General features: G+C 43.4%; 1 protein-coding gene across 4 annotated transcripts in view; it reads left to right on the top strand.

Annotated features, from left to right (window-relative positions):
* RASGRF2 (Ras protein specific guanine nucleotide releasing factor 2) overlaps positions 1-20,121 on the top strand; it is a 188,227-nt gene extending 168,106 nt beyond the window's left edge. For 3 of the 4 annotated variants that reach the window (XM_080679969.1, XM_080679968.1, XM_080679967.1), the window contains exons 19-27: positions 212-324; positions 4,379-4,439; positions 4,696-4,799; positions 6,892-6,976; positions 9,936-10,133; positions 11,386-11,465; positions 12,999-13,116; positions 13,689-13,757; positions 15,680-20,121. In XM_080679969.1, coding sequence (XP_080536095.1) covers positions 212-324; positions 4,379-4,439; positions 4,696-4,799; positions 6,892-6,976; positions 9,936-10,133; positions 11,386-11,465; positions 12,999-13,116; positions 13,689-13,757; positions 15,680-15,772 — 921 coding nt within the window. In that variant the 3' untranslated portion in view covers positions 15,773-20,121. The remainder of the gene's footprint in view (positions 1-211; positions 325-4,378; positions 4,440-4,695; positions 4,800-6,891; positions 6,977-9,935; positions 10,134-11,385; positions 11,466-12,998; positions 13,117-13,688; positions 13,758-15,679) is intronic. The other variant, XM_080679970.1, reaches the window with a different exon arrangement.
* Positions 20,122-22,451: the final 2,330 nt, after the last annotated feature.

Here is a 22,451-nt window from a genome sequence, read left to right as displayed (position 1 = left end):
TGAGGAATTTCCATCCCTGGAAAGCCTGTTAGAAATAACAACAGAGCCCCATCCCAAACCAGTAAGACAGGACCTCTAGGGGAAGTCTAAGGCCCATACATTTTATTTCCCACACATAGCTCTAGAGAATTTATCATGAGGAATGGTGTCACGCATCATGGAGCTAAGCCCTTCAAAGCAGAAATTTAAACATATCCATTTTATTTTGTAGGATTTCGAACTCAACAATGAACTAAAGATGAACGTCCTAAATTTGCTAGAAGAAGTTTTGCGAGACCCAGACCTTCTTCCCCAAGAAAGGAAAGCCGCAGCCAATATCCTGAGGTAAAGGCAATTGCAGGTGCCTATTAATTACACTGGTTGATTTGTGCTGTGTCACAGGAGGTGAGACCCTACTCAACTAGACACTGGGGGCAGCAGGGATTCTGCTCTCAAGCGGGGAGGATTACCTATCATCTTCGTTTTCCTGCTATCTCGGGAAGACTTCGGGCTGAGCCACATAGGTTGTGTGGAGTGCGATTGTTCCTGTTTGTGTGGGCAGACAGCGGTTTACTGTGGAACCAAAGTGAAGGGGGAAGCCTTGAGGGTCCTCCCCTGCGAGCCCAGCAGGCATTGGCAGAGGTTTCTTTTCCTCGCTTGTGTGTATGAGCAGGTGGCAGCATTTCAGCAGACGCCTCCTGCAGCTGTCTGTGCATGTGCCACCCAGAGGAGTCATGCATTTTCTTGGCTTGGTTCACTGGCCCTAGACCAATTTTACTATCAAGTCTCGGGCTGGGATTTCCACATCATGTAGGTTCTATAAATCTGGACCCCACGCTTCCATGTCATAAAGGCGTGAACCTTGTTTGGTCTGTCCACCCAGCATCCAAGCAGGTAACAAGCTGTCTTACAGCTTCTTGAACTAATGGTGGATTTTTTTCTAGTCCACGCTCTCTGCAGGGGCCAGCCATCGGTGGCTTTGTGCAGACATTTCAGTTTCCACCTCCCGCACCGTTCTGTGCTGTCTCTGCTGGGAGGTGGGAAGCCAACAGCATCTGTCTGCCCTGCCTGGTGCTCCTCCCGTGCTCTGACTTCTAGCTCCCTCTTCACTTGCAACCTTTGGAAAGAATCCTTTTTTCCTTCCAGCTCTGCTCTACTGGTTCTTTGCGACAAGAATGCTTATGTGTGGAGGGAAGCCCATTTTCTTTTTTTTTTTAAATATATTTTATTGATATTTTACAGAGAGGAAGGGAGAGGGATAGAGAGCTAGAAACATCAATGAGAGAGAAACATCGATCAGCTGCCTCCTGCACACCTCCCACTGGGGATGTGCCCATAACCAAGGTACATGCCCTTGACCGGAATCGAACCCGGGACCCTTCAGTCCGCAGGCCGACGCTGTATCCACTGAGCCAAACCGGTTTCGGCGGGAAGCCCATTTTCACTCAGCCCACCAGGTTGTTCAGAGTCCATCCCTGATGTGGCAATGACAGATTTGGGTCCGTAACGTTTCAACAACTGGCCCACAAGGCATTCTTAGCCCCATTAGCTCAAGATCTCATAGCCAGCATTCTCTGATCTAGGAGTTGTTATGGGTTGAATTGTATCCCTCCTCTCCCAAAATATACTGAAGTCTTACTTATTTGGAAGTAAGGCCATTGGAGATGTGATTAGTGAAGATGAGGTCATACTGGAGTCAGGTGGGCCCCTAGTCCAATATGACATAAGAAGACGGCCATGTGAAGACAGAGATGCAGAGAAGATGCACATGAAGATGGAGCAGAGATTAGAGTTAGGTGGCTACAAACTAAAGAATGCCAAGGGGCTCACGGAAGCCTGGAGGGAAGGAAGGCCATGCTTGGTGAAGCATAGGAAGGAGATGGTCTGGCAGGTCCCAGAGCTGAAGCAACAGGAGATGGAACATTCACACCATGAGGAGAAGCAGGGTCTGTGCAGGCCGAGCTGTGAACACAGCCTGCGGTGGCAGCAGCATGCTAGCAGCCCAGAGAGTGTGGCCTGGTCCCAGGCCCATTGCTCCTGGTGCTGTTTTTAAGCCGACCGTATTTCTACCATTGAAGGAAACATTTTCCAGGCATGGAACTTGGGTTCCGTTTCCATCTGCTGTTTCATTTTAAATGCACAAATATTAAACTGGTCATACTGACCCATAAATGTGAGGGAAACGCAGGATCCTGGAGTGTTCGTTAAAGCTTTGGGATAGTCAGGAGACTAGAAGCAAATTCAGCCTCTCTTGGAACTGGACCAGAGCTAGAGGGGACTTCACATCTGAAGGGAACATTGTGTGAATATCCCTCCCCGTGAATCTGAGTCATAAGTATGAGAAATAAAAACATACCATGTAGTGAAATGTAGCCCTTGACATTAGAGATTTATATGCATTCAGGTCATATAACAGGGATACATAAGCATGGAACATGTATTTAAACATATATTACATGAATAAAGCAAAGTGAAAATTGCTGTAATGAGCCACCCTGCCTCACACAGTCACACAGGGGTTACTTTAAGCTTCATTGGCATAGGCAGCTTGTTGTCCTGTCTGTGAATAAAAACCTCTGCTCAAGAATTTTGTATTTCTAAAACACCACCCCTCCAACGTTGTCCAACTAGCTGGCCGCTGAGCCTCTGCAGTGCGGAGCTTTTTGTAGACAACTAACAGCCCCCAAAGGAAAAGAAACAATGACTGGCTTCTTGGAATGTCAAGTGGAATGGGTTCAAGTCATAAAAAGGTTACCCCTGAAACCTCACAAAGCCCCCAGAAGCATCAGTAGGCTCCAGGAAGAGAGAAAATGTTAACTGACTTAATGGGACCAGAATGTATCTTGGAACATTAGGGTAAGATCAGTGAGGAGAGGAACATTTGATAGAAGCTAACTAATTTCTTGACCATTTCTTTCGAAGAGAATAATATAGTCCATCCTCATAAAGATCTTTTCCTTGGGTACACTAGTTATGTGGCCACCGATCTCTCTCCAGAAACCTAGCCTACAGTGGAAAGAATGGCATACACTCTAGAAAACAATCACTTTTATTCCCTATGTGTCGGCCTTCAGTGTGAGTTAATAGTCTTTGGAGAGAGAGTTGTGTGTACTCATTTTTTTCCCTCACCTATGTGTGTCCTTTACCCTATGAGGACTATTTCCTTCTGCTCACAAATGTCATGGCTAATCGCTGACAAGGAGACTGCCCCTCCTAAGATCGAGAAGGATTCTCTCCCTGGTAAAGAGTCAAAAGCTTTTGTAACTGAGGAGGAAGACGAGGAAAGGGAATTGAGTGTGTTCTATGCCGGACTTTAAAGAGGTGCCTCCTGTAAGCCTGATTACACAAACACAAGTAACAGGAGAGCACAATTGGTTCCGAACCCTGGCCCGCTTAGTCAATTTCTTTGAGCTTTTGTTTCCTCATCAGTAAAATGGAAATGATAACACTTACTTTGAAGGGATTTTTATGACACATGAGATAGTTAGGGCATGCCAAACATAGAACAACCCATCTCTGTTGATATTTTATTTTGGAGGATGGTAGTTTTGTTTTAATCAATTCAAAACACAACAGAACTTCACAATATTGTTTCTTTTGAAACCAGTTTCCTCCGGTGGACAGGCTACATGCTTTGAGACTGTTTAAATATTTTAATACTTTTAATATGTGACTCTGCCTTCATTTTGGAAAGACTTAAAATGCTTGGCTCAGATGGTAAGTTACATAATCAGTATAATTCTGGACGCTGAACTTGTGAGGGACAGGACGTATCCCTCCCACTGTGAAACCAGCACCCACTTCAGTGATAATTAACGTCTGTATTTATTCATCTGTTCATCACTTAACAAAAAAGAATTTCATTGAGAGCTGAATGACATGTGGAGACACCGCACCAAATCTCAGGGAAGTCCATCTGGGAAGTGGGGGCGAGTGCACCTGCTGGCTTCTGCCTCTCATGGTTCAGATGTTTGTCATGGAGGAAGTCCCCTGAGCTACAAGTGAGTGGGGAGGAGGTGGCTCTGTGCCTTCCACCTCAGCAGGGAAGGTCAGGTTTAGGGGACAGAGGAGCACAGATGGGGCACTCACTCCCCCTGGATGGAGTATTGCAGGAGGCCCGAGTCATCCCCAGGTTCACTTAGATGGTGGTGTTTTCCTTACAACCTCCTATGTAACAAGTCAGCCCTCTGAACAATCCTGTGCCTTTAACATGTGTGTTTATGTGTTTCCTTAGCCTCCTGTCTCCAGCTCAGGGCTCCACAGCCTGCAGCTGGCAGCCCAGCCACACAGCCCTAAACCCTCTGACTCTTCACCCAGGGAACACTGTAACGCTTTCCTGTTTCATTCCTGCCATGTCTACTTCCTTTTCACGGGGGATTTTTTTATTTTTATTTTTTAGAGCTCTTTCACAAGATGATCAAGATGACATTCACCTAAAATTAGAGGATATAATTCAACTGGTAAGTTCCCCCAGGGTCTTGTGCAGGCCACCTCTCGAAGGCCAGCAGTGTGCCTGGACTGAGTGCTGGCCACATGTTCCCTCAGTGAGGCTCTGGGAGGTGAACCAAATGTGCGTGGGTTTTAGCAACTGGTCCATGATGTGAATGGTCTTCATAGCTAGAGTCTTTGATGGACTTCGTACTTCAGCAGCTGCACTGAGCACACTGGAGCCTCACTGGGGTGTGTCTCACGCCCCTCTTCCTCCATATCTTGCAGACGGACTGTCCGAAGGCCGAGTGCTTTGAGACCTTGCCAGCCATGGAGCTGGCTGAGCAGATCACCCTCCTGGACCACATCGTTTTCAGAAGCATTCCCTACGAGTGAGTGCTGCCCTGGCAGCCCCGGGCCCTCTCAGGCAGGAAAGCAGCTTAGCGTTGAATTGTTCCTAAGGCACATGTGTGTGCCACGGTGTGTCTTAATCTTAAAGTGCTTTGGTCCCACGAAATGTCTTTTGGTTCCAGTTTATATTGGAAATGTTGATGTGGAAATAGTGGGGACTCTCAAGATGGTCACACTGTGTTTCTCTATGTATGATGACAACCATAGATTGTAAATGCTCTAAATTTTGCTACCCACTTGCATAAATCAACAAGTATTGCTGAGCTTTGACACCATGGTCTCATCACACAGCCTTTTGATTTCTTGTGTAGAGTGAGGGGGGCTCTTTAAGCCCCCTCCCAGCTGTCATATTTGGTAGCCCATAAACAAGGCCTTTGCTTGGACAAATGTCAACTGTTGGCAGATGTTCTCTCTGAACAAAGAACTAAATAGAAGGTAAAGGAGGGGCTGTGCAAGAGATATGAACATGTCCTACAGAGAGAAGAGGACATCTGTGAGGATGGAAGGTCAGGCATGGCAGGGTGGATGGGTGAGGGGTGGTTAGAGGGTCAGAGCCACAGCTCTGTTAGGAAGGCATGAGGCAGGGACAGAGGACGCCCCTGCAGACTTTTATGTAGTTTATCTTCTTTCCCTACCCTCTTCCAGCACTCCTGGACCAACCCATGAACATGAAAAAAATAAAATAAAATCGGAATGTGGCCCATAGGCCCTACCCGTGACTATCTGAGGACATGAGTTAGGAACCACAGTGCTCTTCCCCCCACCTCCTGACCACCCTCCAGTGCAGTGAGGATTCAGAAGGAGATGATCATGACCTCTGTGGAGGAGGAGAAAGAGTAAAGCCCAAACCTTTGTGGTGACCCTTGGTGTGGTTTCTTTCTGGCACCCTCCCCACCTCTCACCTCTGTCCCTTTGTGCTGGTGTGAACATCTACCAATTATTTCCATCCACGGAATTGGCACACCTTTTGTCCAACAGCCTTGCAGGATGAGAGCAGTACCACCAACAGTACCACCACAAAGAACCTTGCCCAGACATTCAGTCAGCATTTCTGGGTTAAGAATATGTCAGAGTGATTTTATTTCTAGTTACGCTTTGTAATGACTATCCTATATAATAAAAGAGTAACATGCAAATCTACCAAACGGCAGAACGACCGGTTGCTATGATGCGCACTGACCATCAGGGGACTGATGCTCAATGCAGGAACTGCCCCCTGGTGGTCAGTGCACTCCCATAGGGGGAGCGCTGCTCAGCCACAGGCTGGGCTGATGGCTGGTGAGCACTGTCAGTCGGACATCCCTCGAGGGCTCCCGGACTGTTAAAGGGTACAGGCCGGGCTGAGGGACACACGCCCCCCCCAGTGCCTAGTGCACGAATGTCGTGCACCGGGCTTCTAGTATAAAATAATTCCTGTATGTTCTACCTTGATGGTCACTTGCTGTGATCTGGTGGCCTGCTCAAAGGTGAAGTGAAAGAGCAGGAAGGTTATTTGGAAGACAGACCTTCCACCAGGCTGAGCTCCCAGCTGTGACTGCCTTCACCACATGAATGGGCTGTAAAGTGTTTGTTTATTCAGCCCTCACCAGGGTGTACTGTTCTGGAATGTCCTGCCCATGGAATCATATTTGTCTGGAGACAGCAGAGCAAAGTGGAGGAGAACATGCTGGTCTTGATTAACATTTTTGGTAGTGATTGATTTTTTGGACCTTCTGCTAAGGCTTACATTTTTTTTAACAAGCCAATCCAAGGAAAATAGTCTTGGTTTCTGAGTTAGTATTTAACCTCTTTATTCCTCTGTGTTGGTCATTGTTTTCCAACTTTAGAGAAGCCTTTATAATGATCCTAACAGGGACAAAGTTCCAGAGAAAGCTGGAAACTGGAAAATCTCTTTCCTTTTGGCATGATATTGTGAAATGCTAGAGTTGAGCTAAAATTCATTTGAGAGGGTCAGCCACAGCAGGTGTTGGGCAATGTCAAGTTTAATATATATCATATTAATAATTATTCACACCAATAATTGACCATTTTTTAAAAGTTTAATTGGTTTTATATTTTGCTTTGAACTTTCAGAGAGTTTCTTGGGCAGGGTTGGATGAAGCTGGATAAAAATGAAAGAACACCTTACATTATGAAAACCAGCAAGCACTTTAATGATGTGAGTAACCATGAAAAGAAAACCTTGGGCATGTTACAGGAAGATGAACATCAGGGCCTTAAGATTTTCCTAAAATAAAGCTACCTACATGTAAAACAGGAAGATGGGATGTTAAAGACACACTTAGATCTCCTAAGAGCTCACAACGATGTCAGAATTTTCAGTTAACTTCCAGATGCAAGTGGTTTACTTTTGATGGTGCATGAGTCTGGTAAGTGCTCAATAATGCATAGGCTGGGGTAATTATTTTCATCATAATCATTACTACTTCATAGATTAACCACTTCTGACAGAGTGAACACACCTGTGTCACTGGTCCCTGGTGGTGTTAGTGACAGGCAGGTTGGGTTGGTGCACCCCCTCCTCATCATGACTGAATACATTCCAGGCTTGGAAGGGACCTCTTTGAGAAAGATTATGGTTCTGCTGTGACCAGCAGCTGGTCTACCTTCCACTTGCTTTTCTCAGCAGTAAGATGGAGTTGCTTTATACCCACTGACTCCTAATTTGTCCTGTTCTAATGGTCTCAGTCCCAAATTAGAACCACAGATGTTGGAGTGTCTTCAGGGCTTCCCAGGGAAAATGGAAGGCCCTCTTTGCAGTTACAGTAAAAGAAAAAAAAGACTACCAGGTAAATTAACAGGTCATCTGGAATCAAAATGCAAAAGAGCAGTGTAGATTCCCAAGACAGTGCTTTTGCACAGAGTACTTGCAGAGTACTTACAGGCCAAGTAAATGTTAACACATAATGAGCATCAGAGCCACTGCTGCCTAAAGGATGGGACACATGGCCCACCTGGGCCACTCTGGGAAGCAGAGCCCGTGCTGTGGAAAATAAACCTCCGTCGCCTGTGGCGCACACACACTTGGGGTATAATGGACACTCAAATCAGGTTCAATCCCAAGCTCCACACCCACATCGCCACTGCTTGTGCCCTCAATTTGCAAATGAATTTATCATTAGTACCCCGGGCCTTCCAAGCCTGTTTCTGCATCTTATTCTTTGTTCTCAGTCTCAGATGATGGCCTCGCCATCCACCCACTCGCCCAAGCACAGAATCTAAAGGTCCTCCTTGACTCCTTCTTCTTCCTTGCCCATCCCCACCACCGTCCCCAACATATTAGTGAACACTAAATCTACAAATGTCTCAGAGCCTTTCCTCTCCTTTCCCACTGCTATAACCTTGACTTGGCCTTTCATCCTTTCTCCCCAGGAGCTTCTAACTCACTATCCCCTGCTGCCTCACTGCCCTCCCACCCACTCCTCACACAGGAATCGCTTCTCTGAGAGGCCAATCTAATTATACCGATTTCTTTGACAAAACTCTGTAAGTGGCTACCCCTCACCTTCCAGATATGGTTCAACTGCTCAACCTGGCCTACAAAAGCCCTGCTCACCTGTCATCCTTGTCTCTCATGACCCCTGGGTTCCTCAGATGACTGCCAGATCCTCCCTTGCACCATGCCTTCCACCTCTGTCCCTGTGCAAATGCTCTTCTACTTTGGTGGAAAGCAGTGGCTAACTCCCGCCAATCCTTTAGGACTCAGTGCAGCCACAATCTCATTCCAAAAGCCTCCTCTGCTCTAGGCTAGATATCCCATGAGCCTCTGTGCTCTCAACCACGCCCCCCACCCCGTGCAGACTTGGCTTTGCATTTCACTGTGTGGCATTTGCTGTTTATGCCTGCCCACCCCCTCACCTTCCCATCTAGCTATAGACTCAGTGCCTTAAGGTCAGGGGTACTGATTTATGTCTTTCTGTTTCCAGCACCTAAAAGAATGCCTGGTTCATAGTAGGTACTCAATATAAAATAAATTTTTAATGAATATGCATATTGATAATTCTGAGGCACTATATCTATCCTAAGCCCTAGTTTTGTTTTTGTTTTTTCATTATCCCCAGCTTTAATAAATGTTCCCTCAAAATCTCAAAAAAAAAAAAAAGATCTTAAGTGGTTACAAAATCATCAAAGAATGCCTGTACCCATCAGATTTAGTATCTATAATAATAAAAGGGTAATATGCTAATTAGACCAGACGTCTTCCGGATGTCATTCTGGACATCCTTCCTGACGAAGCCAGGCCAGAGGGAAGCCAGCCCGGGTCCCAGGTGCCTGTTGATGGCTGGAGGAGGGAAGCCTGGGTCCCGGGTGCCAGAGGGAAGCTGATACTGGCAGCCGGGGGAAGGAAGGCCTACTCTCGCACGAATTTTCATGCATCGGGCCTTTAGTACAGATATAATATTAGACCCCATATTCTCTTTTTAGCAATCAATCCTATTCTGCCCTTTTCCTTTCCATATTCTGTGTTGAGCTTCTTAAATTATTTCTTTTTCTCTTGGCTTTTATTAAAGAATTACAGTGCTTAGCCTTGAAACTATAGGTCCTTTTTCTGCTGGTGGGAAAAAATTCAAGAAGATAGGAAGGAGAAAATATTCTCTCTTCCATTTCACTGAAGCGTTTCTGGTTTGAGAGTTGATCAGGTTAGAAACAATTTGATTGGGGTAAAGTGTTTTCTTTCTCTGTGATAACTGAGGCTTCCTAGAGTGAATATTCCACACCAAAGGGGGGAAGGAGCATGTTGAGAGCCCCCAAGAAGTGAGAGCCATGATCTGCAAAGGTTGCCATTCCTCAGGGGTTAGCTCGTTCTATTCCATTTCCTCAATAATTGTTGGAAATGGCTCCTTCATCAAAATTACCGATGAGCTAAGTCACCTCTTCCCCCAACAAGCTGATTCTAAGCACTGCCTCTCTTCCCTCTAAGGATGAACAGGTGCTCATTAGTTTGTTAGTATTAGTATAGACTTTACTCACTCCAGAAAGTTGTGTAAATCTGGACTATGGTCTCCATGTCCCTTGGTACCCTGCTTTCCTGACATTTCTGCAGGTAACTCGAGTATGTGGCCTGAATGCTTTACTTTGGCTCTTAGCCGCCTCTTTTGGCTTTCCCGTTGTCTCAGATGAGTAACCTGGTGGCCTCCCAGATCATGAATTACGCAGATATCAGCTCTCGTGCCAATGCAATTGAGAAGTGGGTGGCGGTGGCAGACATTTGCCGATGCCTGCACAACTACAACGGCATGCTGGAGATCACCTCGGCCTTGAACAGGACTGCCATCTACCGGCTGAAGAAAACCTGGGCCAAGGTGTCCAAGCAGGTGAGCATCAGCGTGCGACACATCCTGCTGCAGAGAGGCTGGGAGACCTGAGCCCAGATAAATATTACTAATTAGGAAAAAATTAACTGAAACAAGCAGCTCAGTTGCCAAAGAAAGGTGCCAATGTGGGTAATTACTGTGTTCTTACCACTTAATTGATTCCACTCAGTGCACTTCTAAATGGTTCATTTAGAAAAGAAAATACAACCCAAAACATTCATTATGACATACTTGGGGATCACCTCAAACAATGTGGTTGACAGGAGTTTTTTCCTGAATTAATTAGAGAGGGCACACTGATCTCAAGTGATGTTGAGTGAACATTCTCTCTCCCCCAAAGTCAGGGTGCAAATGCCTTAGGGCCAAACACCAGGGATGAGGGGCCTCAACATTCATCTCTTTCTTTGTTATTCATGTAGTGAATGTAAAGTTTCGGCATGATGACTTAGATGTACAGATATAGAGCTTTATTAATTTTCTCAGCAGGCTCATGCTGTCATTTCCATTCAGATAACTTCAATCACAGTTTCCCCTGGCTTTTCCTCCTGGCCTTCTCCATGGCTGTTGGCCGGTGTTGGGAGAGCCCCTCCAGGCTTATGGGACAGGGTAGTCTGAGGAGCCTCAGCCCGGGCATTCCTAGTGCTTTTCCCAGCCAAGCAGCCTGGATGCGAGTGTTCCCAAGTGTGTATCATCATCCCCAAGGGCCACCCTCTTTTCCTCCCATGTGCCATGAAAGTCCAGATCAATGTCAACAACAATTCCATTTCTTGGTAAGTGTCAGTTGTATTTTTCTAACAAGTTGATGAAAATGACCACACACACAAAAAAAGGATTTGGAGCAGAGGATATTGGTAGATCAATAACCAATCAACCAATATATACTTGGATGATTTGGAAATTAACACTCAAAGAGATTCATCACAAAACCCCCTGACATGAGACTTCGCCTTTAAAAGTCTCTATTCAACATGTGCCTTTCAGTCCTCTAAGACCCAGAGTTTCTCATGCATTGCTATTTTTACTTTCTACACATTTTCTTCTCTTTTTGGCTGAGTGCTATAGTCAGTTTTTCTTTTCCACATGGTTTTTTTTTCCATATCAAATTTAAATATAATACCTCATCTCAATACTTTGAAAATTATATCCTATCACAGAAATCTGCCATTGTGGAAGAGAACTGAGCATCTTTTGGTAACTCTTATCAAACCATAGTAGTATTTCATGATATACTAAGGCATTTGTTTCTTTCTAGACAAAAGCTCTAATGGACAAACTTCAGAAGACTGTTTCATCTGAAGGAAGATTTAAAAATCTCAGAGAAACCCTTAAAAAGTATGTATATCTTTATTAAATTATCCATAATTTATAAATATATTTAAATAATTTATATGGTGTACAGATAGAGGCCTACCTCCTACTTTGCTTTGTAAAGAAAAACAAGTAAGAAACAGCTTCCATCATCTACATATTTTTCTGATTTTCCTTTTCACTTGGAATACTGTGCATATAGTGTCATATAGATATACTTACAGTATGCAGAGTATTCCAAAAAGAAGAAAAATGTCACCACAGTAAATCAAACTGTGATTTACTATAAAAAGTTTGATTGGATATTTCTTAAGCTAAGTGCGATGATATCCTGTGATTTTTAAAATTTAAATATTCCAGTATCTATTGATTATTGTTATCTATTTTTGGCTTTTTATTGCTGGATCTTTCACTATTGAGAGAGAGAAAGAGAGAGGAGAAAAAAGAGAATAAGAAGGAGAAGAATAGAATAGAATAGAATAGAATAGAATAGAATAGAATAGAATAGAATAGAATAGAATAGAATAGAAATCTATCTTCTACAGCTGGTTTTCTCATTATCTGCACATAGGTCCTGTGATGCCAGAAGTAAAAGAAAGACTCCTAGTGATAACAACAACAACAAAATAGAACAAAACTGTTCACTGAATAGTTATTAAGTTACAGACTCCATGCTAAGTGCTTGGTGTGTTTTATTTAGGCCTCACAACTAACTAGAGACATATGTTTTATTGTCTCCATTTTACAGATGAGGAAACTAGTTCAGAGAGTTAGGACAGCATCACTTAGTAAGTGGTCAAGTTGGGACTCAAACTCACTTCTCTCTGGATCAAAGACCCATGTTCTCAGCTCTAGACTCTGAGAAGACCCAGTGTAAACCTCCTCAAAAACAAACAGATAAAAAGGCAAACAGGATCTCACTTTAGTATACAGTCATAACATTAATTACATCTATAGATTTAAATACTAACTAAAACAGAAAACCAGTTTATAACCTCTAATCACAGTGATTTTTCCACCCTGGTCTTTAAGGTTGAGTGTTGGCACACTAATGAGGTGAGGGCTTAGGGATTCCCTACCTGCATTTACCCCTCAGAGGAGTGTAGCCAATTTACAGTACTGTAAACAAATACTGCCAACAAGCACTGTTAGCAAATATTTTGTATTTGTCTATGAGTTATCCTATTGTTTGAACATGTCATTGTCTCAAACACATAGTAAAGCATGGGCTGTAATTTGTGTTATATTCTATTGTGAGATGATGTATTTAAAACTCTGCATATCAATACGATTGTCTAACCACTATGTTGTACACCTGAAACTAATACAGAATAATATTGAATGTGAACTATAATTGAAAAAAGATGGAAAATTGTATGTTATATATTTTTCATCACAATAAAAAAATACTCTGTATATCATAAGTGTGCTTTAGAAAATGGAATTAGAAGACTTTATTCTTCAGGATGAAGCAGCATAGTTGCTTTCTGTTTAGCTGGGGAGGGAAACCGACACGTGTGTGAACGAGCATGAGAACAGCTCCTTTTGGTCTTGCAGTTGTAACCCCCCAGCCGTTCCTTATCTGGGGATGTACCTGACAGACCTGGCATTTATTGAAGAAGGAACACCAAACTTCACTGAGGAAGGCCTTGTCAATTTCTCCAAAATGAGAATGGTAGGTGATAATTTCCTAATCAGCCCATTTCAATGACTTCACTGGCTTATGGAGAAGAGGCTAAGTCGTGAAAGTCACTGCTTGCTTTTTAATCTCGAAGTGGACGAGGTGGTGGACACTGGGTCTAACACGTGATGTTGGCCAGCTGAGGAGGTTTTCATCTGAGCCATTTTAGCTTGCAATCTGAGCAAAGGGGGTGGGGAATAAAGCTCCTGGAATGGCTGTCTAAGACTGACCAGTGATAGATGCTGAAGGCTTCTTGCTCAACAACGAGGTTCTGAGCACCAACCTTAGCAGCAAGGAGCACATGGACAAAATCATCCAGAGCTTGCCTCTCCTGAGCCGGGCCACCCAGTGCCAGCTGCTTCCCTGATTGTGAATTCAGTATTTCCTTGCTGTTAGCATTTCCTATAGCTCATTGAAAGGCAAGCCCTGCACATAGGGAATGATCGGGCAGAGCTCCAGATACCTCACTGAGGAAGCGACTAACTACTCCGGCTGGGCTCCCAGAAGAATGTGTTGCAATACAAGGAAATACTTTATTTTTGCTTCTCTTGTTGTTTCTTTGTTAGATATCACACATCGTCAGAGAGATACGCCAGTTCCAGCAGACATCCTATCGAATAGACCATCAGCCAAAGGTAATATTGTGGTTGCAAGAGAATTTAATAAAGAAGAAATTATTGAATTAGAAACTCCAGTAGAGTTGATCAATAATACCAAAAGCTGTCTCACAGAAAAGACCAATAAAAGACAAATCTTTGGCAAGTGTGATTTTTTAAAAAAGAAATAAGGCAAAAGACACCAATTTATCATCAAGTTCTATTGATTTTACATCCTATATTTCTCTTGAATCTGTCTACATCACCACCACCCCTGGTCCAAGCTACTAATATCTGTTACCTGGTCTATTTTTATTCACTCTAGAATGCAAAATCCATTCTACAAGTTACAGCTGGACAGAACACTTTGAAACACAAAATAGAATATGTCTTCAACTTTCATAAACTATTTTACTGGTTTCCCATTGCTCTTAGGATAAAGAAAGAAAAAGACCTTGCTATGTCCAAGAATTCTTGAGTTATGTGGTGCCTACTCATCTTTCAAGATTCCTCTCACATCATATACCTCTTTTACCCTTTCTTCTCTCCATCCCAGCCACAACTGGCCGGCTTTCCTTCCTTCCTTTCTCCCTTCCTTCCTTCCTTCCTTCCTTCCTTCCTTCCTTCCTTCCTTCCTTCCTTCTTTTCTTCCTTCTTTACATTTTTAAGTGATATTGGTTTTTAGAATAGTTTTGACTTTACAGAAACATTGAGAAGGTAGTACAGAATATAACTTACAGCCAGTTTTCCTTACTATTTCTTGGAACTTGACAAACTTATCCTAAAACTAATAAGGAAGCTTAGATAGGCAAAAAACAGACAAGATTTTTTTTTTAATAAGAGTAAGGGAGAGCTTTCCTTACCAGATTCAGACACATGTCCTAAACTGTAGTGGATAAAATAGGATTATATTGGCCCTGGCTGATGTTACTTAGTGGTTGGAGTGTCAGCCGAGGACCAAAGGCTCTCCTGTTCAATTCCCAGTCAAGGGTATGCACCTGGATTGCAGGTCAATTCCCGATCCCTTCCACTCTAAAAATCAGGTGAGGATATTTTTAAAAGAATTATACAGGTACAGGAATACAAATTAAATGGAGCAGGATAAAGTCTAGATGCATATTTTAATCTACATGAAAATGTAATCTATAATAATAAAAGCATAATATGCAAATCGACCGAATAGCTGAACAGCAGAATGACTTCCAGACGACCTTCCAGACGAACTTCGGGGCTGTGAGGGCCGGCCTCTAGTATGGTATAAAGGAGGCTTTTTTTAAGTACTGGAAAGAAACTGACCATTCAGTAAATGAGGAATTTTGCCTCTCCATCTTATATATTATTCATAAAAATAAATCCCAGATGAGTTCATTACCTAAATAGAAAAAGCAACATTAAATGATTTTAATAAAATGTAGGAGAAAATATTTATGATCTTTAGATTTGAAAGACCTCCTTAAACACTGAATGCAAAGCTGTAAAAGACAAGCTTGATAAATTTTACCGCATCAGATTAAAAACCTTCTGCATGACAAAAGGCAATTGTTTAAAAAGTCAAAATTCAAGCAGTAGAATACAAACCAAATGATAACAAGTGTACCTCTTGAGAGAAGAGCCCAGCGAGTTAGGAGAACACTAGAGATGTTTGGTTTTATTATTATTATTGACAATATTACATATATTCCCATTTCTCCTCCCTTTGCCCACCTCCACCCAGCCCCCACTCCCCTTTTCTCTGGCCATCACCACACTACTATCTGTGTCTATGGGTTATGCCTATATGTTCTTTGGCTAATCCTTTCATTGCTTTTATTTTTTTACATTGAGAATATATTAGTAATTTTTAGTTATGTAAATTTTTAAATGTTTAAAAGAATATGTTGAATTGTCAGATTCAATTCAGAAAAATGCAACATACCGGTGTTCTGAAGAAACTAACAGCTAGGATTTCCTTTTTTCTTCAGGTCACTCAGTACTTGCTTGACAAAGCCCTCATCATAGATGAAGATACACTGTATGAGCTGTCACTAAAAATTGAACCTCGGCTCCCTGCTTGAAGATTTGGCCTTGCCCTGGGTCCGGGGAATTTTCATGGAAGGGGGGACAGACAGAACTGTGCATGCCATGCCTCCCACAGTACCATGAGGACGAGAGATGGAGACCAAAACAGGTCTCCTTTGTCCATGGAAGATGGAATGTAACTGGATTCTGTCCAGTGAGGGAAGCCCAGCTGTTTGGGGTCAAAGACAGATGCTTCAGACTTGGGTGGGAAGGTGAAAAGAATGATATTTGGTAAAGTTGGTGACACATTCTGCAGAAAGAGAATGTACGATGGGAGATGTGGTAGCCATTTCAATGACACAGGTAAGAAGGTAAATTTCAAACTGTGCCCCAAGTTCTGTTCAAACTTGGGGATGAGGCTTCCTGGACAAGGCCTGTGATGATTCTCTGGCACTTTATTGGCCTGGGCACACCTACCCATCTTCTCCTGGGACTTCACTGCTTCCGTTACATTTCCTTTGTTACAAGCTTCCAGAAAAGCCTAGGCTTCCTATGTAGGGATGGGCTGGCATCAGCAACTTCAGCTACAGCACGTGCATGGGTTTCAGTGCATGGAGGAATAATGGCATGTTCGGAAACTGCCTTTCAGTCTTTAGGTAACAGGAGAGGAAAGATATGATGAAGTCAAGTGCATTTGTACATAACATTTCTTTAATTAAAAACTCAGCAGGCTGTGCCCCAGAGGATTCCAGCCAGTGGCTTCGTGGGGTGGGTGGGGGCTTCTTCCTGAGGCTGTGGTGCCAGAGAAGCCAACGCCCTTGGAGGGGCAGGTGCAGAGTTTGCAAAAGGTGCCCACGCACCTAACCGGCAAAACTGTGGAATGAGACAGAGGCCACAGAGCGCTGTGGGGAAGAGTGGGTTGCAATGCCAAGTGAAACGGGATAGCACTTACAGATCTTTGCACCCTGCTGTGCTCTTTTGCTTCCTCCCCCCTCACAGCAATGTGGGAATCCGTTCTGATGTACACAAACCATTTTCTAGGCTCATTATGGAGATTGGTTGTATTGTTTTAAAAGTTGGTTTGTGAGAATTTCTTTTTAAAACCCACACTTCCACATGCACTTGGTAGACAGTTCTTCCCCCACCATCTTTGTTTTTAAATTTTTATATTTGTGAGTGGAAATATTGTATGTATATGGAAAATGGGTCCAACCACTCAACAGCTGTTATATCAGAAAGCCAACTGCTGGGGTTAGTACTGCTATCCTGCGAGGGGAAAGTGACTTGCTGTTCCCAAGATTGTCGGTTGTTGAAGAAATGGGACGTTCTCATGTTTACTTCCCTCTCCTCTTCTCAGGGAGACCTCTGCTTTAAAAGAAGGAAAAGAAAGAAAAACATTCAGTTATTGTTGTCTGAGCCTATTGCACCTGATACGTTCACTTCAAGGCATGAAGTGTATCGATGTGACAATGAACAATACTGATCTGTCTGGCTATTTTCCCTCTTTCTTTGCACTTTAATTGTGTTGTTAGAGCTAGTAGCTAACTAACATTCATCTGGCTGGCTCATAAAACCTGGTGGAAGGGCCAGCTTTGATAATGTACCATAGAGATGGAGAATGTACATTTTTCCTGCATGGTAAGGGCCATCTCTGTACATAACTATATATCAAAATATCAAGTAAGTAAAAGAAAATATAATATTTGAAGACCATTCCAAAAATATTTTCAATAGCTCATATTAGCCAACAGTGTAGCACTAAACCCAAGGAGGGTTACTTATGGATGCTTTCTTCTTTTTTTACAGAAAGTTGCTTGTTTGTTCTCTTTAGTTTCGATTAAGAGGTTGAAGCACCCTGATGCATGATAAAAAGCATGGGTTGTTTGGATCCTAACAGTGCATAACTCGCAATTTATTTCTCAGTGTTCAGGAACTGAGGGCTTGAACTAATATGTCAATTGCACCAAGCACCTCAAAGTCTTGCATAAGAAAAGAAAGTAAAGGTTAACTTTCTTGACTCAAAAACAGCCTTGGAAGGTGAGTGAAAACCAGGACAATCAGTGAAAGGACCACACACAGTACTTTTAGGCAAAATAACTCTTAGAAATGCTAATGCCTTCAATTTTGCCTTGGAGTCCCCAAAGTCTTCCAGGGGGAGGGGGTGGTTCTGTGTGTGATTTCCCTGCAAGTTTGGAGCTGTATTTCTCTGACTCAAATGTTCCAGAGCCACTGCAGACATTCTTATTAAAGAAAAATAGGAGATAGAGAAATTTCTAAACTCTCCCCGGCTTTTGGTATGCAGGTTTTCTTCAAGTTAGTGACAAAGCTTTCATGTTTATTTCCTGCAGAATGTTGGAAGCGCCCCCCAGTGGTCAGCAATGGGCACTGTCAGTTGCTATGCTGACCTTTAGCATTTTATTGAGCTTTCCAAGTTCCTCCAGCTTCCTGAAGCCTTGCTGGAGCATGGAAAGAACCCTGCCTCCAAGGGAGTTCCTTTCATGACCTGCACCATTTCTGAGCCAGTAGGGATAGGAGTGCACATTTTAAAAGCTTCAATTTAGTCACATTTAAAATCCCCAAGAGCAACTTGTGATGTTTCCTCCAATTGTTACAGCCCCTATCCTCTTCTGCTTTGCAAGCTTCGTGTGTATTGTTGGAGCCTTCACTCTTGGCTGCGTCTGCCTATATTCCATTATATGAGACCTATTTCTAAGAGGAGATGAGAAGTCAGCCTTTAGCAACGAAGTAGCAAATACTTTTATTATTGCAAAATTAACCCAGAAAATCAGAAGTAAAATTCAATTTCATGCTTGCAGATGAACACCCACATTTCATACTATCAATGAAATTATCTTACAGCTTTTAGGGGATTCCACTGGTTATTGACTAAGACATCCAGTTTTGCTACAGGGACAAATCTCTTCCTTAGGCCTATATATTATGTGACAGACTCAGGCATGAAGTAGAATGTTGTCACTTTTCCTTAGTGTTTCTCTGAAGGAACTTAAAGAGGGGAATTTTAAACTACTGTTGTGATAGTTTCAAGGGGCTCTCACACAAACTCCCAATTACTGTTTGTTAAATTTCAGTACATCTTCAAGTACTACTTAAAAACAAATGAAACTCAAAAAACTGAGTAACTTGAAAGAGAAACATTCCTTACATTTCAATTTGGAGTGCGTGTGATGACGGACCACACCTCTTCTCTCACCGTATTATATGAGACAAGACTTTTGGTCAGCAATGATTGGGCCACGTTTAAATTCTCAACTAAAAAGAGTAATGCAGCAAGAGGGGTTATTCTCAATAAAATTAACTTTTATTTTAAAATAAGAGGTTTTATTTAGCATTTCTTTTTAAAGTTTGAGTTTGTTTTTTCTGAAAAAAATATTACCCTTCATTATAAAGTATATAAGATTATTTTAAAAATCCAACCTGTAAAGTTGATCATTTTGACTACTATTGAAATGGGATAAAATGATAACTACTATTTATGGCTAAAGAATGGAACCGGGTTAATGTGCACACCCAGAAGAAATAAATGAGTAAGAGTCCTTTTCTTTTCAGTAAGACAACAGATTGTAAGTTTAAATAATGACTTGATTACAGATGCTACTGTGTGAATCCTGGTAATAAGACTTGAGTCAATGAAATCTGACCTAGTGGCATTTCTTCATTTCATTAGTGACATAATATTAAGGCAGGGCAGAGATAAACAACCATTAGAAAACAACCATTTTGTTGTGGTTATGAATACATGAATGATTCCAAAAAATTCTTTATCTGGGCTGCCACACAGCATGACTTTAACATTAAGGTTGATTGTACCTGATCTCATCTGCTCAAGGAAAATAATAATTCTACTTAACACGCTGAACCACTGTCTTTTACTCACCCGTTTTCCGTTCCCCTACAAAGGCAGTTATGACAGACCACTGGATGAGGCTTCCCAGTGCCGAGTCCCAGACCCCATGCTACATCCCCAGCTGGGAAACCTCAGGCCAGTGCTGAAACCTCTCTAAGCCTGTTTTCTCGCCTGCAAAATGGAGTAAATAGTAATTTATGCGCTGCCTACCTCACAGGGCTGTCATGAGGACAAAATGGGTTAGTCTGTAAACTGTAAAGTGCTGTCCAAATGTGTGGTCACGTGATTACATCCTCATCTCTCTCTTGAAGAAGATTTAAATGTATTTGTGTGTGTGTGTGTGTGTGTGTGCGCGCGCGCACGCGCGTGTGTAAGGGACAGACCCATGTGTTACTTTGAGAAGCATATTGTTTGTGTCCAGTTATTTTGGAAATCTACTGACTTGTGATTCCGACAGAGGGGTTTGTGATTTAGCCTAACACTTGCCGCGTGAGGTATGGGCTATGCCTATATGCAAATTAAACTTGGCCTTTTCTTGAATTCTCAAATGGCTCACTCGTCTCTTTTATTCTTTTTGTATTTTTCTAAGGTGTCTCCTTAATAGCAATGAGCTCCTTCAGAAATGTTTTACTTCAGAAGTTTAGGGGTGGAGGTGGAAATGAGCAATCAGGCAGGTGGGGATTCAGGAAGCCTGGTTTCCTTCATCCCACTCCTTGGCCATCCTTGCCTGTCAGTCACTTCTGGGTCCTGCTATATCCAGATTCCAACTGGATTCAGGGGCAGAAAAGAAGCCCCAAATAGATTTCATTTCAAGCAAACAATATGGCAGTTGTGTATTTCATGTCTGTTCCTGTCTCAGTGGCAAGAGCCGGCCACATGGCCGCACTGGCTGCGAGGAGTTGGGTGGAGCCCTGCACTTTGAAGAGAGTCGGAACGATGAGAGAGGAATCATGGCATACAACAAGGGCGGCATTTGAAGGATTTGGGGAAATCTGGAATCTCTGCTGTGCATCCCGTGTGGAGGTTGCCATGCCTATCAACCACCTTCATAATATGCTTGAAGGTGACCAGGCCCCCAAAGAGTGGCATCCCCTTTTCTTAACCATGTCCCAGCTAACTTATAAAATCACATTATAAAATGAAGGGTTGAGATAAGGTTTATGGATGGACACCCTAAAGTCCATTTGTAAGGAATTGGGAAAGGAGATAAAAGAAGGGTTTCTTATTGTAACTGCCATTCTTTACATTTCTGTGCCTTTCAAAGGCCTTACCATTTCGCCCTTGCTGGGTGCTCGGTTGGTTGGAGCATTGGCCGGTACACCAAAAGGTTGTGGGCTCGATTCCAGGTTAGGGCACAAACCTAAGTTGCAGGTTCAATCCCAAGTAGGGGTGCATATTTGGGATGCCAACTCAGGGTGCAAACTGGAGGCAACCTGTCTCTCTCTCTCTCTCTCTCTTCTCAGCCCCGCTCTCTAAAATCAATAAACATATCCTCAGGTGAGGATTTTTTTTTAAAGTCTTTTGTTTTCTGTGTCTGGGATGTGGGCTATTTCAGGGTCCCTGGATTTATTTCACTTGGTACCTGAACTGACTTGAAACTGTGTGTGTGCAAAAGAACTATTTTGGGAAGAAATAAGCCTAGACTCCCCTCACTCCTGTCCCCCATCCTGACCCACAGAGCCCAGTCTCCTCAGCAGCTGGTCAGCCCCACAGGCCTCCAGTTCGCTTTTCCTTCAGCCAGGAGAGGCCTGCAGGGGTAGGAGAGACTTGGTCCATTAGGAGAGAGTGTGCACACTGGGAACTCTGACCCTTAAGAGGATCATGCAATCAGTTTGCTTGGTCCCAACCTACAATTGTTTTAATGAAATAACTTGGAAGGGCTGAGAAAATATCTGAGTATGCCAGGTGTAGAAAGGGTAAGTATTGCTTTGTAAAAATTTCAACTCAGTGCGGCAGGTCATTGTGATAACATATGTATTCACCGAGGTGTGACAAATACACAGTTAAGTGCTTGAATCTTAAGTGTACAACTTGGGAAGGTTTTACACGTGTGTGCACTCACACAACTCTCCCAAACCAGGGGATTTTCCAGCCCCCAGAAGACCCCCTTCTATGCTCTCCCAGTCAGCAAAGGGAAAATAGATGCTTTGCTATGGGTTACATGGAAAAGAACTGGAAACCCTGAAAGAGAGCCACTCTAGGTGGAAGGTTATTCCCGGGCTCCACCCCCTGCTCCATCATCTGCTCTGAGCACCCATTGGTCCCAGAGAAGAAAAGAAAAGGAACCAGTTGTTGGTGTGCACGTGGCCAGCCGCCGAGGCTGCGGACGTGACAGTCACCAGGGGCTAGGCAGCTCCAGTGTCAGGGCAGCTGTCCAAAGTCCTGGTGGGTCACTGCTATTTACGGCCAACCTTTCCGGTTTGCGGTGCCTGCCCCAAGGAGGGCTATTTTTAAGAGGGAATATGGCCTGCTGGGTTTGCTGGGTGGCATATTAAGCTGGTGTGGATAGAAAGTGAGATTATTTAGCAATCTGCTTCCGAAGTGATTGTGTTTTCCCTGAATCGGGGCCCCAGGCAAGGTGGAAGGAGGTCCCTAGTCCCTGGCTCAGAGCTTGATTAGCAGCAGGAGAGCGGGAGCCTTAGACATCTCTTCCTCTCAGACCTGGGCGGCTGGGGTGGGAGTCATTCTGCAGACCTAACGGCAGCCCCAGGGATCGTGCTCCTGAGGGAAGGTAGAAACAAGTCCCCTAACTGGTGTGACCGTTTCCCGGCAGGCCCTTCCACCTTGATGCAGGGTCTTGCAGGACTGGGCAGCCAGGGAACTGGGCTGCAGGCCCCCAAATCCCTCCCAGAGCCCGGGGGAGGCAGCTT

The sequence above is a fragment of the Plecotus auritus genome, assembly GCF_963455305.1.
Source record: "Plecotus auritus genome assembly, chromosome: 7".
NCBI classification, from domain to species: Eukaryota; Metazoa; Chordata; class Mammalia; order Chiroptera; family Vespertilionidae; genus Plecotus; species Plecotus auritus.
This window is presented reverse-complemented; position numbering and strand designations above follow the sequence as displayed.